Here is a 19,331-nt window from a genome sequence, read left to right on the forward strand (position 1 = left end):
CACCAGTATTGGTAATTTACAATTAGTTTCCCACTTCTTGCTCACCTTTATTTCCCTCATACGTACCAGTGTGTCTGATACAGAATGTTCCCTTTTCTTGCCAATCTTGCCTTACTTAAAAAGGCATAGAATTTAATAAACTTCTATAATAAACATACAGGCTAAGTAAAGTTATGCCAAGGAATGTAGTACAGAAACTTGGGTACGCTATGTCTGATGTAGATTTTTTTTTCCCAGAGATGAATTTTAATTGTTAGAGAGATCTCAGGAAAAAAAAAAGTATCATTTGTCCATGTTTTGTTGAGGAAGCTAAAGGTTCTTTGAATATGTAAGGTGGATGGGTTCAGAGTTCATCACCAGCTAGTAAAATCTCCCCACCTTACTCCTGCTTATATTCTCATGCCTTTAAGGCACACAAATTCTGAATTTAAGATGTGAATTCAGCATAGATTGCTAAAATAACACTGAATCTATGTGCAGACATACTTTACTGAATTGAAGTAGTTTTAATTTCATTTGATTAAATTTGTTTTGAAAGTTAAAAAGGCTACACTGAACAAAGGCTACTTTGATTCTGAGTGAAACTCCATCCACAGTTCAATGAAGTTTAATCCAGCTCGAAAAGCAAGTACATTAATTTCTCTGATTATCAGTGTTGAAGACTAGACCTTATTTAGCATTGCCCTTCAGGAAAAGGAAGGTCTGAACCCTTGCTGAGGAAAATAGTTAGGATATTGGATGCCCACAGCATGTACTTTATGAATATTATGTGTTCATATTTTAAGTCACTCATAACTCTTAAGCACACAGAATTTACTTCAGAAGACAACTCATAGGAGGTGCATGCTTCTTCTGATTTTTTTTTTTGCCACTTTAGGCAAAGATGTCTTGCAAAGACAAGAAATATTTCATTATCAGATTGAAAAAAATGAAAGGACTGAGTAACAAATCTGACAGGCACTGGATTCTCAGATGTCAGCTTTCTTCAATGACCATTCTTCAAGGATCATGTGGATGCATTCTAATCTATGTGAAGTTCATGATAACTTTATTTTACAATCGCCACTCTACTTATCAAAGATGACAATAGTTACTTCCACCTTTTAATGGCCACAATAATTTATCTATTGAGAAGGTCAATGCTAGAGTTAACAAGTTCATTTAAATTAGGATAAAGTTTTTCTCCCACATTAATTGCATTTTAATATTTTTATTATGTCTAGTGACATATAACTACAACATCAGGACTTCAACCCAGCCAGTATTGGGATTGCACAGCCATAGAGCTTAGACAAATCATTTTAAGTTGTGGCACCTATATCAAAGACTTGGGTACTGAAGAGAATGCTTACTGTGAACGTGGTTAGCAATTTATTAGCTAAAAACCATCAAGCGAGATCTCTTCTACTAAATGTCAGGTCTACCTGATGATCAATGAAAATAATGTACAGCAGTCCAAGAATAACAGGGATCTGTATGTATTTAATAACCAAACTCCAGAGCCACCGTCTCCAGCACTCAGATTCCTACCAGCAGTTGCACACTATCTGTCCTAAAATGTGGAACATGAAACAATCACGTGAAGTGTTATTTGTAAATGCTGAACAAACAATACATCAGAGATTAAGCAAGCCTTGGCTTGGTGGCATTAACTGAAACAATGTAGCTCATAAGGGTTTAATACTACAATAATGAGATTGATAACAGAAATGGAGCAATGTACAGACAATATTTGTTGCATGTGGGCAGAAGGTGTTGCCTGACAAACAACACTTTTCAACACTTAAATTCTGGACATCTTCACCATGAATCCTCTCTACAGTTTTGCTTATAGTCTGAAAGCAAGAGCTAGGGAGCTCCCCTAATTGCTAAGGCTTTCAGAAAAATGGTCATTTAACAAGAATTTACAGCTGTAGGTGAAGATTAGCTTAAAAGAAACATAAAAGGAACATTGTTATAATGCTGGGATATCTAACAGAGAGGGTTTAATAAAAGGTATTTGTTGCTTGGTGAGTGTGTTCTTTTAAAGTTTTATATAATGGTGACCTACCCGTGAGGTCCTTAAAATGTGGCAGTAATGATTAAAAAAATGGATGAATAAAACCAGACTCTTTCTTGTAGGACTGAAGTATAAGAAATTATTAGCTGTATCTGATGATGCTCAGAGAGCACTATGAGCTAGAAGCTAAAACAAAAGGAATAATAATGATAATCTTCCTTTGAGTATTCAGGGCAGTCCTACTGGAAATTACTCTCTATTATAGAGTGCAATGCTTCATTTCCATCAGGTTACTTTTGTTGGCTTACTTTTGACAAACACCTACTGCTGATGGTCACACTGAAAGCACTGATCTTAAATGTAAGTTCATATTTAAATAATAAAATATTACACACATTTACTGTAACAGTTATTAATTTAATTGGGCACAGTGCTGATGTTTTCCATTTTACTTCAATGTTCTGTCTTAATTCATGTAACTTCAATACATCAATTCAGTATATTTTACACAGAACCTTTTTGAATACATTATTGCTTTCAATTTAACATTTTTAACTGAATTCATGAAATGACTTTGAAATTGCATTCCTTCACATAAACTGAGGAATTTTAATGAAGCCTCACTAGTCTCATGCATTCAAAAATTAATGCCTCACCATGGCTTCTGAACAACTTTCATGCCACATCCAACCTTCCCACCTCACCCCCAGATTCTAACTTTTCAAATAGACTCTTTAGTTGTCCCTATTGAAGTCTACATGAGGATTAGAAATTGTCTCTGTCTTTGATTACTTGGTACTTGCTACATGCTTCGAGTCAACAATGTAAGTGACAGATCTGGGGTATTAAAAATAGCAGAAAACATAAACTTATGAAAGATTTATGTGTTTTCTAAGGCTACCCATGGAATGAATCTCACAGCCAAAATTAATCTTGTTTTACAGAAGCAAAATGCCTGCTAGCTTTAAAAATTTCAGTTCTTCCTCAAGTCTTGCTATAGCAATGCTAGCTGAAGAACTGAAACTGCATTTCGAAAAAGATCTGCATTTATCCCTAGATCACACAACATATAAGACGATGAGAAACATGGGCAAATCAGGTTAGGCAGATGACAAGGAATGGCAATTTGACAATGTGGCCAATTTGCTACATGAAAGAAAAGACAGGGAGTTCCAGTGTAAAAGATTAAAACTAAGAAGAATACAGAGAAGAGTATTTAGGCTAAATTCAGCAGACCATTTAAATGCAGGAGTCTTCCCATGTAATTTGGTAGGACCATTCCCCAGCACGATGTGAGGTAAAGGCAGAGGTAGTACCACTAGGTTCTGAGATATAACTGAAAAGGTGCTTGTGTGTAAGTGACTTCCTTGCAGTTCAAAAGCTGAGAGTCAAATATGCGTGAGTGCTCTGCAGAAATGTGTATGAAAATAGAGCTATACAGAAAAAACCAAAGTAACCTTCTGTAATGTTGAAAAATCAGGAAGAAAGGACGTATGGTCATCATATTCTTCCTTCCGTAAGTTTATCACAGACATTTATAAAAGTTAAGCCTCTTAAAGTATGGGTGTTTGTAAATGCTGGATGAATGCAGCAGAGAGCACAGCCGAGTGGGATTGAAAGACAGCCTCTAAACTGCATAAACGGCTCTAGAAATGACCCGAGGAAGGCTGTGAGAAACATGGAGGCTGAAAAGGTCCACCGCATGGGGCTTCATTCAATGAGCATGTTTTCCTCAGCATGAACATGGGATTTATTCATTTTTACCCTAAGCCCTTTCTAATATTTGATTTCAAAGCAAATCCCCTTTTCTGCTCTACTGAAAAGTTTTATTTTACTGATGGTGAGAGAGGGCTTAGGAATAGGAAGGTTTCTAAAAATCACAGAAAATTTTAAAATACATACTCAAACATATAAAAAGCTCACTTGAATCTTAATTTCTTTCATTTGTTTTCTATCATGTATGAATTCCAGTCCAAGGTAAACATATTCATTATTGAATAAGCTTTAAATAATGTTTCTCTCTATGCTGAATCATCTATCTTTTGCATTTTGCATTTAACATTGACAGCTATCTTTGTTTTTGTCAAGAGCATTCTCAGTCCTATTTTCTCCTGCATGGTTGAGTTCTTCATCAAAACCAGCAGCTTTCTGTGAGTTGGCCTATTTTGCCCATGTCTCCAAAATGTTTCTATTACTTTATTTATGGTGAACCATTTTTCTTGCAAATAAGCATCAAATTGACAGTTCCTTCAAAAACTATGAAGAACAGTTTTTCCTTTTCTGAATATTTGGAGACAGTGTTTATATCATCTTAGCAACCGACAGTGCTGCAATTTTCATTCACATCTATTTCTCCCTCATACAGAACAGTCCCTGGCACCTCCCCACATCGATGGTTTTATGCATTTCTATATATGTGTAGGCAAAGATTGATTTGATTGCAAAGGTACACACCCACCTGTTCTTGTATCATCGGGTATGTTTTTGTACACAACAATTTACCACTCTTGATATAATTGTAGCCTAATGGAGTCATCATAAAAGCATCTAAATACAGTATAAAAGTCTTATTATGTGTAGCCATATTTGATTTGATACTAAAACCGACAAATCCTGCCTTCAAATAACCCCAGAATATCAAAAAGCAATTTACCATGAATTTATCAGTAACCTTTATGAAATAATTTGCATGAAGCTGTGGATGTTACTTTATATATATATATATATATTCATATTATTTTAACTGTAGATTCAGAGGCAATCTAAGGCTATGATGACTTACTAGCTCCTATCTGGTCTGTGGCTTGGAAGAAAGATTTGACTTAAACTCAGCAATCAATGCTTTGGGTAGGATGCATACATTTAGAAGCTTTTGCGGACTAAATGTATCTTTTACTATATATCAACTCCTGTTACTACTTTTACTGCAATCAAATCTATGGTTTTCAGCTGCAGCAGCTGCACTAATAATATGACCTTTCTACTGAGCTTCAGACACATAGTAAGACTGTCTCAAAGAGTTTCTAAACTATTAGGCACACTGATTAGTTTGGAAATATTAACTACCTGCCTGAGGTCATTTAGGTGCTGAGCAGAACTGTTGATGGAGCCCATGCCTGTTATTTCCTCCATATTTCTACATTCTGTGTACTTTCATCCTGCATCTTCTCTGGGGAGACATAAACTGAAGTCTGGCCCTCTGTGCACCAGCAGTTCTCAGTTACTGAAGCTTAATGTTTTATTAAAGAGTCCGTCTAGCCACTTCACAGCTACTGAAGTTTTAGCACAGCAAGAATGCTGGCATTTTCACTCCCTTTCTCTGTGGTATCAGCACACCCGTATCTCTGCTTCCGAGAAGGATTACACAGCACCAAACTTTGCCCAAAATCTGAGCCGTGCTGTTGCTACAGCAGAGACAGGTTATCCTCCTGACTCCTTTACTGACTCAAATTACCACTGAAGACATAATAGTTGAGGCATCCAACGTTGTGAGCAGGCCTCCAAAACTTGATTGCCTGATAAAATCATCCTGAAACTTCCTTATTATTCCAAAGGGGCTAGAGCTGTAGCTGCCTCATGGTGCTATTATCTCTAAACTACAATTCAAGCCTCTTATAACTGGCCTGGCACAAATTGCACACTGTGCTTGGACACAGAAATGGCACGTGGCTACATTCTGAATTACACAGATCTAAAAGGACGCAGCTAGAGGGGAGCATTTTAGAATCAAGTCATACTTCAAGGAAGTACACCTGGCAGATAGACCAAAAGCTCAGATTTCAGGCTGAACAGAGGTTTAACTTTTTACAGATATCACTCTCAAGGAACTACTAATGAGTAGCCAAACTTTCCCCTCTTGAGCATTTTTGAAGCTATTCTCTTGGTGAAGAATATTCTTTACGGTCATCAAAGTTCAAAAAATGACAAGGCTGGAAGGTTGTGAGGTTTAACATAACTGAAAAGTCCTTTAAAACGGGAAGAGGCTAGCGGGAGAGATGCTGGTAGCTGGCATTCTGAGCCTTCGCCCCACTCAAAGTACAGGATATATACCATTAATAGCATCCAAACATTTTCTGACACAAGACAATATACTCCACGTTATAGCATCCCTTAAATCAGTCTGGTAACAGAAGCTAGCTTGGACTGCAGAAGCTCATTTACCAAATAGCGTAACTTAGTCTGAGTATGACAGCAGAGCCCCAGTACCTGCTCTTATCAATGCCTGGGAGAAATTTATGATGCTGTTCTTGATCTGTACAGCTCTAAATTACAAGGGACTTGTCTATCTCAGAGACCACATGTCTTCCCATGCCACACTGCCACAGCTGCTGTCAGCAGAAAGACTCACGCCAGACACATTTGGTATTAAAGAAGGGGAAAAAAAGTGAGTTGTCAGCAAGACTAACTCACCAGGGGACAGGCTGCTTTGCAATTTACTCCCACCTTTGGTTTGAAATAGCTAAAATCTATTGACCCTTAAAGCGGGCTGAAAGGTACACTGCTTTCTCAGGAACACAATCAAAAGTGATGTTTTTAGACATATCTGAAAATCATGCTTGCTTTCTAACTCCTGATTATTTTCCTTTTGTTAAGGTTATGAATAGGAAAGTAATCTGATGTCTTTGCCTTTAAGACACTGTTCTTTAACTGAATATCTAGACCCCAGAGCATGCACATTTTACTAAAACAGGATTTCAGACAGCATTATAGGAAAGAATAGCATAGCAGAGGTACTCTGACAGCTCTTCTTTACCTGCGGAAGGGATGCCATCTATTTTGTTACAAAGTGCTGGCCTTTCTCCAGTTTAGTTTGGTAAAGGATACAGGTAACAGATTACGCACATATATGTTAGCTTGATGAGACCTCTAAGCAGAGCCAAAAGATGTCTGCTGTTAACTGGCACTTCCAAATCATATTTTTGTGCTCCACTTGCCCATCCCTAATTGGTTCAGTTAATTAGTGCTAGGATACAAGCCTTAATGGCAAACTTATAAAAGACAAAGCCATTTCACAGAAGGGGAAAAGCCTTTTCTGAAGCTAAATACCACTTAATGGGTATCTAAATCTCAGGTTAGCTCTATTTTGCAGGTAAAATAATGAATGCCAATTCCACAATAAGGCATTCACATTTTATCCGTGTGTTTACAAGGCTGTATACCCAGATCCTAGTAAGATCACTTCACTTTTCCAACCTAAGTACAAATTATAAATAATGATTCTTTGGAGAGCAGGAAATTTCTTGAGGAACACAAAAGGATTTCTCAAAGTACAGCTTTTCAATAATAAGAATAAGTCTACTTTTCTTATACAGAAATCAGAAATAATGTAAACACATAATAACATTTGTGAGTGGCTAAATAGCTGACTTGTTCAGTTATCACCTACAAGGAGTCCTCACACTTTCATAGCACGGTGATTAGCATTCTACTATTGGATCTTTTCCATCACGCACTAGCAAATCAATCGTTTTCACATCTGCTTGTAGCTCATATTTCCCCAAAGGATCTCAGTGATCATATTGCTTTTCCATTTTCCAATGTACTGTCTGACCTTTTCCCTCAAGGCCTTGCACAATTCACTTTAGTCAATCACTTCTTATTGATTGTTAGCACTTGCTCATTCCCCATCTATCTTTGTTTTGTGGGATATAATTTGTTTTGTTTTGGTTTGGTTTTTTTATATGTCTTGTCATCCACTTGCTGCTCCTTCCACTCTTGTTGCTTTAGATTTCTCATTTAGCTTTCTACTTCTGATCTGTTCAGCCTTCATTGCAGTTCAAGACTAAATTTCATCTTCTCTCAGCTTATCCTTTCTCTTGTACAATATCTGTATACTCAAAACAAACTTCAGCTTCAGCACACCAGTCTTCACTTAAGACTGTTCATAAAGTGCTGTTCTTTTGTGAATTTATAGGGTTCTACCAAAAATCCTTTCTTGCTTTATAATTTCTCTTGACACTTCTGTTTCGTGTCATATATACAATTTAGTACTGCATATACTTCCTTCTTATTAGGACGAAGCAAAGAGAACACGGTGTCCTTGGAAACATTTTTTCACAATTCATCCAACGTCAAATCCTGTCTGGTTACCTAAAAATTCTCATGCTTTCCTGCAGGGCACAAACACTGGCTCATTTGCAGCTGCCATCTTACCTTTCTTGGCTTCGTAAAGACTGACATGTTGAACGCTTCTGCCCTTACACCTTGCCAGTAAAACAGACCCACAGAGCCAGTAACCTCAGCATCCAGCAGCACAGAACTGCAATGCCAGGAATCCCAAAATCACTTACTCATCCTTTTCCATCAGTTAGCATGCCGGTGCTGTTAAACCCATTCACTTCACAATAGTGTCAACTCAGAAAATAATGTTGTTTAAGTAAGAACTGGGGATAAGAAACATGTTACATAGCTCTTCACTAAAAGCAAGTGGAGATTTTGCCAGTCTGTTTTCCCTAGTAAGACTCTTTATGGGCTTTCACAAATATAGATAAATCAGAATGGCAAACGTCAACAGGTGCTTCTCACAACCACTGGCTGCCAATGAATGATGCTGCAAATGCAATGCGAGTAGGACCAATCTATCTGAAATTTCAAATCAGCTCTCTTTACTACAAGCGAAACTCCTCATGGTGGGAACAGAAAAGGAAAGCTCTCCATGTTTTCCTTTTTTCCCTACTCTGAAATTAAAGGAAAAAGGAAACACCTCTGTTGAATCTCCTCCCCTTTTCACACTCCTCACAAGAATGTGTGGGTAGAGATGTGTGGGTGGATGTTTGAGAACAAGGCAGGTTCTTCTACACAACTGTATGCTATAGTAAGGTTAGTTTATTGCCTTTCCTGTCTGACAAGATGTAAGAAAACAAATTTAATTTTCTGAAGAGTACCAGCTTTATTCAAGTAAATGCAAGGAGAATTCAACTCACCGTCTGCAAAAACTGCTTCATAGATGTAAGACAAAGAGTCACCAGGATTTTCATTCTGTGGCTTACCTAGGAAAAAGTAATGGTATCTTTAATTGTATCTAACTGGAAATATCTTTAACTGGTCATCAACTCATTACAGTGATCAATGCTATCCTACTTGATTATTTCACAGAATATTTAGTTTGCTCTAAGGAAGATCTTAGCATCAGAAATCAAGCTGGTGGGAAAAAAGCAAAAACTGGCAAAATAAAAGAGTTAAGAAAACAAATGGACAAGCAACCTAAAACCTTAGAAATAAGTAAATACCACAACACCAATTTCTGCTTTCTTTTTTAGATTAAATTCTGTATGTTACTTTAGATGTAAGATAAAGCTATTTTAAAGCTAGAGTTCTGCAGATAGAAAACAAACAATCCAAGGGCTAGTGGAGAGGAACAAGCCTAGAGAGATCTTTAGATGGAATTGCATTTATCCCCTTTTCAGTAAACATCCCTGTGACTGATCCTTTCCATTTACTATAGCAGGTAAGCAATGTGGGCTTGAGGAAGAAGAGAAGTTTCCCTGAAAGTCAATATAGCAACTGGGACAGGAGCTGGGCAAAACAAGAGAGAATAGAATCATGTGCAGGAAAATGAGAAATGGAAAAGGGATGCAGGCGTTGGAGGTTGGAAGACAACTGTGCATGGCTGTCTTTGGTAATACAATAAATCTGGCTACCAAGTTCCCAGCAAGGGCCACATTATGTAAAAATTGTTGAAATTATTTTGATGGGTTAATACCTACCAGGAAACTTTCTGCCATATTATGCAGTATCTGTCTATGCCACTCTTTCTTTATGCTGGACCAAATTATCACTTCTTTCCACATCTGAGGCAACACTGACATAAGAGATACAAGGCCTGCTTGAGCTTTGTATTGTGAAATCCAGCTAACTCAACAAACATCCTGTTGTACAGCACCTGTGGGATCCTGATCAGGAACTCAGGTATATTGCTGGGTGCTCCAGAAGTGAATAACCAGTAAGACTGAAAAGTAGGAGCCACTGGGTAAAGACGCCAAGGCTAGGATGAGAAGAGGAGCCTGGGAAAGTGATTGCTTTACAATGACTTTATTAAGGTTGCATGAAACCCAGCACTCAAAAGCAGTTTTTTTCCTTTGTAGTATATTGTTGACTATTTCTTTTAAATTTATCTGTACTGTGGACAAGACCTATTCTGGCATTAACTTGTAGTTTTGTACTTAAAGAAAGTGGTGTTTACTGTATTCTGATACAGTTTTTCTTGTACTAACAAGAGCCCAGTGAATGAGGGAAGGAATCGAGTAAGAGCAAGGACAGGGACACCAGCTGATTGCTGTTTTAGAGAATTTCAGGTTCCCATCCTGAAGTTTTCAGGCAAAAAGCTAGAAGGCTTTTAAAACATGCTTTTCAGAAGCACTCATTAGTTTTGCATTGCACTTTCTGTGAAAGACGTTACAGCTGACCTGCAGATATCTAAGCAGTCACAAACGCATCTGAAATTAAAGGGAGTTTGAATATGGATATAAAAACCCCTGTATAAGTAATATCTTAAAGCGGTATCAGAAGCAGAAGAAATGATGCACCCTAATCTTGCTAAATACTAGTGCATAAGATGACGATAAAATGAAATAATGTTTGGACAGCATTCAATACAGAAAGGAGTTCTACCGAAAAGCACATTAGTAAATTAATAATTCTGTTTCTCAACAGGATTTGAATGGCATTCAATATATAAATAATGCAACCACAAAGTCAAACACAAACCAAAGTATCAAATAACTGCTAATTAACTGAGCACTATTTATCCTGTGTACTAATGAGGGCAGGTTCTTGGCAGTGTGGGAGTGGGAAGAGGGCACTTACATAATGACAGGCAGTCGATGCTAGGAACAAGGGTTCTAACTGAAGTTTAATAGGCTACTTTGTACCTGTAACTTTTTGACTTTTGAACACCTAACTTTGTAACTGTGATAACATTTTCTGGACCAAGTTCTCCTCATAGCCATTTAAGTAAGTACAGAGACTCTACCCAAGAGCAAAATCTGATTCTATACAAAAAAAGTTGTGCTCTTGCTAACCTAACAGTGAATTTTTTTTTCAGTATGAACTTAAATAGGTGCTACACTTCACTTTTTTCAGAGATAGGTGTTACAATTTTTTTAATCTGGAAAACAGCATGATCCTTATTTTATCCTATTTCCAAGCAGCTGACACTAACTTAACAGAAATGTATCATGGTGAAATTACAAATAGGAAGTTTGTTTTAACAACACTGGTGTGCCAAAAAATATACAAAGAATGCATTTCCAGAGGAATTCTCCAGACATCCTACAATAACAGCTTTTCAGTAATTGTGACTGGTAACCACAATGCAAAACCTGACAAGAGTCAATACTGCATTATATGAAAGACATAGAAACATAGAAGGTATTGTGTTGGAAGGGACCTTTAAAGCTTATCCAGTCCAACCCCCCTGCAGTGAGCAGGGACACTGTTACCAGATCAGGTTGCTCAGAGCCCTGTCAAGCCTGACCTTGAATATCTCCAGGGATGGGGCCTCCACCACCTCTCTGGGCAAACTGTGCCAGTGATCTACCACCCTCTTATTGAAGAACTTTTTCCTAACATGTAAGACTACAAATTCACACAATCATTTTACAGTTCTAGCTGCAAAATACCTGCTGGAAATCTTAAACTTAAATTATTTGCAAGCTTTAGAAATAGCCTCATAACTGCAACTAAATACTGACTGATGACTGTTGTGCCACAAACAAGACCTAAATTTGGATGGTGCCCACTTTCAACCTTAAAAGAGCAGAATAAGGATGACAAATCCATTCATTCATTTTAAAAATAATAATAAAAAAATGACCTAAATAAGCAACAGTAAAATCACAGTACATTAATTTAAATTAGTACATGCCGCTGCAGTAATGCTGATGTTCTGGTCATTTGACTTTTATTATTAATAAAACTTTTAATGAGCTTGTCCTAAATGCTATTAAAAACATTCATTTTAAGAGGTCAGTACATTCACTTTTCCAGGTGTAAGCAGTTTTCATCCAATTAGTGTCAAAAATAAGAGGAAAAAACATTGCATACATGATGTGTACTTCAGAATCCAAGGGTATGGGTCACCATGACTGGCTAGACAGATCGAAACAGAAGCTGCTAAGAAACCTGATTATAGAATGAACAGAGAATAATTTGCAGAAGTAAAAGAAGAAAGAACAAAGAACTCAAACAGTTGAAGCAGCAGGGGATGGCAGTCTCAACATCCTATCTATGGTTGCCACCTCCAAGTTGTCACTTCAGTTTCTCTTCTGGTTTGAAACAGTAGTTTTCTTAACAGTACTCTTCCTGGTGATTAAAACTGCGTGCAGGTACACTGAATACATTTTAGGTAACAATCAGAAATTTATGGCATATTGTCGTCTCAGGTAAAAGTTACATATTCATTCGGAGAATCTTTCCCGTGCTGTCAAAGACCGTGGAAGCAGTTTTCTAGTTGGGTTACGTTACTTCGTATACCTCTTCTCACTTTAGAATACTATGGCAGATAATGAATGGATACTTGTACATTTCCTGAAGGGTTCTCAACAGAATTAATACATTGAAAGTATGTCAACTGAATATAAAAAGGGGTACACAGTTCAGCAGACCAAGGAGAAGTTGTAGAAAGAAAAAGGAAAAGACAGATGCAGACAAAATGTCTCCTGACTTTGCTTTCAGCAATATTAAGGAACGCTGTTACAGAAAAGTCATAAATTGAGTCACACTGGGCCATCTTAGGTATTAACACAGAATAATAAGATTTCTGAGTGTACTACCGTTTTCCAGAGATTTATCTTTTTTTATGGCAAGAGGCCCTTATACAAAATTCAAAACCAACTTTAAATCTGAATGTAGCAGTTTCAAACAGTGATTTTGTGAACAAAAGTCCTGCTAAAGGAATCTTTTGACAACAGTTAAAATATTTGCATTCCTCTTCATGCATAAGGTGAATATAATAAAATCTGTCACCATCCAGGAAGCATATGTCAGAATGGCCAGTTTTCATGTCTCAGTTCTCCCTTTTCTCCTCCGAGAGCCTGTTCAAACAGGAATGACAAACCTTTCAGATTTTGTGTTTCAATCACATTACAAGGCAAACAAGCTCTCTGCTGGGTACAAAACCCCCTACATTTTCCATTTTGTTTAGTCCTACTGAGCATTTTAATTAGTATTAGGTTTTGCCTAGAACTTTTGGCATATATACTGTTGTAGAGGTAGAAGGAAGTTTTAACAGATAATGAGCCCTATCTGCTCCAACAAGATGAAACTGACACCATCTGGTATGTGAAAGGTTTTGGCAAAACAATTGGGGGGCATATTAAATCAGATTTATTTTGTGCTCTTTCCATCTCAGACTGTAGAGACAGTGCAAAGACAGCTGAGAACTTACCTTGCCTAGGAACTTTGCAGGGTATGGAGAAAGCTGTAGCAGAAGGACGGTGATTACTTGCACCTAAGCTATGCCATCATTAATGCTCTTCAGGACTGTGAGGTAACAACCTGATTTAGCATCTGCCCTCAATTCTCTCTATCCACAAGTCACTCCTGAGCCCTGGCATCAATCAGACCTAGCATCTTGATGGCCTGCTGTCCTATGGGATCAACAGAATTTAGTTGCAGTGGTGCACAACAGCATGGTGCCATGTAATCATTATAATTAAAGCACATCACTAAATTTTCAGACTTCAGTAGAGTGACAGCTCTTGTTAATACCAAGGAGACAAGAAAGTACAAATACATGGATAATAAGTTAACAGCAATTAACAGTTCAGGGGAAAAAAGGCAATGGAAAAGCACAAAGAACATACACAGAAGTATTTTCATCACTATCTCCAAAAGCAGAAATATAAGGCACAAGGGATGAGCACTGAAAACTATTAAAAGCAACAGAAGATGATGATCCATTTGAAGAGAGATGGGAAATCTTGTGATAGTCCTGAAGAAAGGCATAAAAAAACGGCTCCAAAGGAAAAACACTGGAAGTGAAAAACACTGGAAGTATACTTAATAACCCCATAGCAAGCCATTTTAAATACAAGGGAAAAAATCTTTTTCCCAGATGTGTAATCTGTCAAAATCCCTGCCACAGATATCACAAAGGCTAAGAGCTTAATAGGATTCTATAAAAGAGTATCATAAATACAGACACTGTCGTCACCATGATCTTTAAGCAAAGGTAAATAATGATAAGACACGCACATCTTCATTCCTCAGAGCTTAAATCAACACCCAGGTGACAGCAAATCTCGCACTTGAAATACTATCACTGTGCAACAGAGAGCAGTGCAGAGGTCTCCCAGCAAGCACCCATCTGAGCTGGCCTGCCTGATGTCCAGGGCACACCAGTACAGAAAGAACAGGGCCAGAGCAGTTCTCAGCTGTGTGTATGGAGGTGAGCTTTGTTGCAGATGCACCCGCCCTGCTAAGGACCTGCTAAAGACCCAAAAAAAGCAGCGCCAAAGTTCCTGCCCAGGCCAGCTCCCCATCACAGCTCCTGCCAGGTGCACGCAGTGAGGGTCAAAGGTGGGAAAGTTGGGGTCCTCAGCCAATAAGTGACTGACATGACCACATTTTGAACACAGATCAGATTCAACCAGGGTATAAATGGAGCCCCGACGGAGGGTGCATTTGACTCAGTACCTCCTTGGAGTAGCAGGTCTGCAGTCAGAGACTCTCCCCTTTCTGGATCATTGGGCCTCAAACATAAGAATTCTTAGCTCAGCTGTGTGTGGTAATATTCCCGGCCCGCATATCAAACTGTATTTGTTAAATGTCAGCAGAATGTTGTTTTGGTGAATGCAGTTTTGGCTGCTTGATTTCAGTTGCAGATTAAAAGCTTGTTTGAGTTCATTACTTGTGTGTGTGTAGCCATTCTGGTGCACTTCCGTGACAGACTTTCACCCTGAAGTACCAAGCAGCAACACTACTCCCAGTCCTATACCTAGTTCAGTCAATTGAACTTCTCTGATCCCTGCCACAGTCTATGCATCCCTGGTAAAGATGTACATACTAAGATTGAGGTCTTCAACAACTACTCACTAATTCAGCTTTGTACTCATCTCTGAAGTTGCTGATATTGACCACTGCCAGAGAAAAGATGATTTGAGCACCTATTCGTCACCTGACATTACAGCATAAGTAAAATCACAAAGGCAGATGCAATAAATAGTTTTGTGAACATACAGACCTAAGCAAAAAAAAAGTCATCTGTCTTCTAGGAAACTGTTTATCTTTGCAGAAAAGTGTGCAATTTCCTGTGCATGACTGACTGTCATGGGCTCAGTTCCTTCCTATACACATGCACAGTATTGACCCACTGTTTTCACACCACTAAAATGCTGCCAAGGAACTTCAATCTGAAGTTAAGTATCAGGCACAGTCAGAAATTGCAAACATGACCTCCTGAATCCAAACCAGGAAACTGTAATTAGCCCCAAAACTCAAAGTCTGAGAGATGCTCAGAAAAAGATATACTGAGGAAAAGGTTAATAAATACTGAACAGCAAGGAGTGTTAGAACAGGAGATGGTTGGGAAGGAGAAGTCTAAAACTTAGTTTTGAAAGCACTGATCTGATATAGCCAGACTGTGTGTAGACACATTCTGGGCAGGTCTGAAAGCCTTCTTATATGCTTAAGCTTATCTGCTCAGGCACAAGGCAGCAGGGACATCCAGCTAGGTCACTCTGACTCAGCTGGGGTCTCTCTACCTCTTATGTTCAAAAGAATATTCTTGGTTGTTTCTCTGCATCCAAAACCAGCTTTATTTCTGAGTAAAACACATGAACTGCCGGATATCTTTCTCAAGCACAAGCTCCTGTGGCAGTAAAATGGCCCCTTGCAGGTAACAAAGACAGAAGCACAATGTTTTGCCTAGTAGACAAAATCATGACAAAATAACAAGAGCAAAGAGAGAGACCCAGAGACTACAAATAAGCAGCAGTAAATATGCTTTCAAAGGAAAACACACAGCCATCTACCCGAAACCTCTGCACAATCACATTGCCTTTCCAAAGTCACCCATGCATCTGCCTTTAGAAAGCTATTTCTTGATTTCATTTGGGTTAAACTAAACCATGGGCACAGACTTTGCCATTTCAGTACATCTCACTCTCCGGAGAGGGGTTTTTCGTACATTCCAGAAGTGCTAATTTTTACATTAACGCTTCTTTGTAGTTTCCATGAATGTGCAAACACATACAAACTGGATAGTTTTAGCCCTTCCAGTACAGACTTATTACTTGGGTTAGTAAAAGGGGAAGTAAACTTGTGCTTTTACAGCTTTTGTGTGTTACAAAGGAAATTATGCTATCCACAAAACTGGGTCCTGCCCAGTAATAATTTTTCACTCTGTCAGGTTTATCTAAAGCGATATACACAGTCACATTAAGGCATTTTGAAAGAGACAAAACAAACTTTGGTGTAGTTTCTGAGATTTGCAAACTCAGGAAACAGAGAAACAAGTGTATGTCAGCTCTACAATCTTACCATGAAGCAGTGATGGTAGGTTCACAGATGCCAGTGGCAGCTTTTAGAATTCCCAAAGCTGCTTCTCTGTGAAAGCGAAGCTGGACTAAGAGTACAACAGTTTCATCACGCTTCAGCGACAAATGCTTCATCAAACTAAAACTGCTGGACCAAGCTGAAGAGAGATCATTTCTCCAGAAAATCTGAGTTATCACATTTTTTTTCTCTTCCAAATGATATTACTACAGCTAAGAAAACTCTTTTAATAATAGTAAGTTTTCATTTATAATTACCTGGTTGAATAATTCCAGTAATAACAGAAAGATACTCCTCAGGTTCCTGATCAGTGGAAATCTCTTTGCTGCCTCCATCTAAGGTCAGTTTCTCATAAAGAATCTCCGAATTCTCCACTCCACAAAGCAGAATCACCACAGTATCTGGAGGTTTTAGAACTTCCTCCAGAAAATAACTTCTCTTTCGATTCAAGCAGTTAAGAAGTCCACATGAAAGTATCAGGAGTTTACATTTATAACAGAGTAAAGAGAATAGCTCTTGGTGCTTGAAAGATGAAGTCTCCAGATTGCAGAGTAAGATTCCTCCTCTGTTTACTATGTGTCCAAAAAGAGATTTTAAATACAGAGCCCACTCTTCTGCTTCTTGTTCATATATCACGAGAATATCCTTTGTATTTTCTAGAAAGAAAACATAAAAAAAAATAATTTCAAATGCATCTTGAATCCATTATAAGTATCAGAAGAGAGACTGTTAGTTTTCCCCCCTTTTAAAAACCTGAGGTGCTAAAGAAACAGAACAGGTCATCACCTTGAAAAGACAACCGTCTGCTTATTTCTAGACCAAGGCAGAAAGATAATTCACAGAAATGCTGGTCAGATACCTCAGATTATTTTATGTTTAGAATAGCTCAAACAAGCATTTCAGAATAAATACTGAAATTGCAGTGCAGAAAGCAGAGTGCATTCACACATTCTGCTCAATCCTAGATTCTTGACAAATAGGTGCATTAAAAATGCAACAGTTAGCTTTCAGTGGCAGAAGTAAAGAATATATATTTGAACGCTGGACATGATCTGACTTCATTGGAAACAGGACTGATATGTTTAGGGTATTTTGACAGCATGGCATTAGGAGAGTCATTAGTGATCTATCTTTACTGTCCAGATTCTAAACAAATTTACTTACGAATCTGACAGAAATAAACCTAGAGCTACATTTTCCAAGTTCTGATTTCCCTTTAAGACATAATCCATGATGTTAGTAAGTAGATCAGTACTTTTCCTCAGTGTTACAGGGGGACAGTATGAAACACAGGAGACAGGCCCAAGCTGCAACACAGGAGGCTGGCTGTGAGGATCAGGAAATGCTTTTCTCCTGTGAACACTGGCACGGGCTGCCCAGGGAGGCTGTGGAATCACCCTCCTTGGAGCTGCTCAGGAGGTACCTGAACAGGTCCTGGCTTCAGATGGCCCTGCTTCAGCAGGGCGGTTGTACAAGGTGGCCTCCAGGTGTCCCTTCCAACCTCAGCCATTCTGTGAAACCATAGAAAACTGTAATTTGCTGATCAATACAATACATATTAAAATGCCACGGTAGCTTAATACCCCTGAAGTAGTTCACAACAGCAGCCCTGTGGAACAACAGTAAGAGAGTCAGAAATAGATACGGCTGCTGCACTTCACCTCCACTGAACTTCACTGTGTCTTCCAGGTTCCTGATGGGGCAGGCAACCTGGCCAGTACCTGTCTGCAGTACACCACAGCTTCTCTGCAGCTGAGTATCTAAGCTTCTTTGTGAGCATCAAGAGACATGGAAATGGTAGAACAGGGACACTATGGCTTAGCCTCGAGTTCATCACATGTCTATAAACTGCTTGGAGGATAGCTACCGTCTTTTAAACATTTGTAAATACTCATCCTTTGAAAGGTTTTCTGTCATAGGAAATCATGGTCATGCTCAGTATGGTAGTGGGTGGTGATATTTCAAGATGACTGACCCTGACTACTACATTAGAGCAGGGTAATATTAATCAAAATGTATTTGGAAAGGTAACTGCTACATTTTCCATGATAAAAAACATTCTGAAAAATGACTGTTTCTGCTGAAATGCCAAAGTTTAATTGTAAAAATAAGAGTAGGGCACTTCTTATTTAACTCAGAGCAAAGTTATGTGTTTCATGACACTAGGGCAAGAAATCTACTTGCTGCGATGTTATTTGTTTTCAAAATCTCATTTGATTTTCCATAACACTCACATAAAAGTAAAAGTAGACCAAAAAAAGCTATGAGAAAAGCTATGTTCAGTTTCAAAAGTAGAATTTATATTAACAGAGCTGTAAGGCCAGAAGCTTGTTTAGTCTGACCACACCATTTCATATCACAGGAAATGGAATCACTAAGCACCTTCTATTTTCAGTCGCTGTTTACTAAAGCACTGTAGTGGTCCTTTAAAAATATGGGTTTAAAGAGGATGCTAAATCCATGAAGAAGATTCAAGAATTCATTCTTTTAACTGTTTTGAATTTGCTTAGTTTCAAATTCCAGCCACAGAACATAATTGTGTCTATTTCTGCAAGGTAAAGAAGTATCTGCTCTCAGAAACCCGTCCCCTAAGGTCTCCAGACTCCCATGAAGTGACTCTTAGCTTTGCCTTCATTACAGTTTGTAAACTGGGATTATTACTCTTCCCGCTACAAGAGACAGGACACCATTCTTTCTGCACTTTTGTGAACTTTCCTGCCTGTTCAAAATATGTTTTGAGGAACCCAAAACTGTACACAGGGTAGGAGTTCCTTGATATAGTGTATGGGAAGAATAAAATACTCTCATTTGACATTACCTCAGTCATGCATGGAAA

The 19,331-nt window shown here is 38.3% G+C and overlaps 1 protein-coding gene across 1 annotated transcript in view; it reads right to left on the reverse strand.

Annotated features, from left to right (window-relative positions):
- LOC104536149 (B-cell scaffold protein with ankyrin repeats-like) overlaps positions 1–17,151 on the reverse strand; it is a gene marked incomplete at both ends in the record, with an annotated part of 29,048 nt that extends 11,897 nt beyond the window's left edge. The window contains 2 exons of the mRNA XM_010178697.1: positions 8,923–8,988; positions 16,753–17,151. Coding sequence (XP_010176999.1) covers positions 8,923–8,988; positions 16,753–17,151 — 465 coding nt within the window. The remainder of the gene's footprint in view (positions 1–8,922; positions 8,989–16,752) is intronic.
- Positions 17,152–19,331: the final 2,180 nt, after the last annotated feature.

The sequence above is a fragment of the Mesitornis unicolor genome, unplaced genomic scaffold (assembly GCF_000695765.1).
Source record: "Mesitornis unicolor isolate BGI_N332 unplaced genomic scaffold, ASM69576v1 scaffold42690, whole genome shotgun sequence".
Taxonomy (NCBI): Eukaryota; Metazoa; Chordata; class Aves; order Mesitornithiformes; family Mesitornithidae; genus Mesitornis; species Mesitornis unicolor.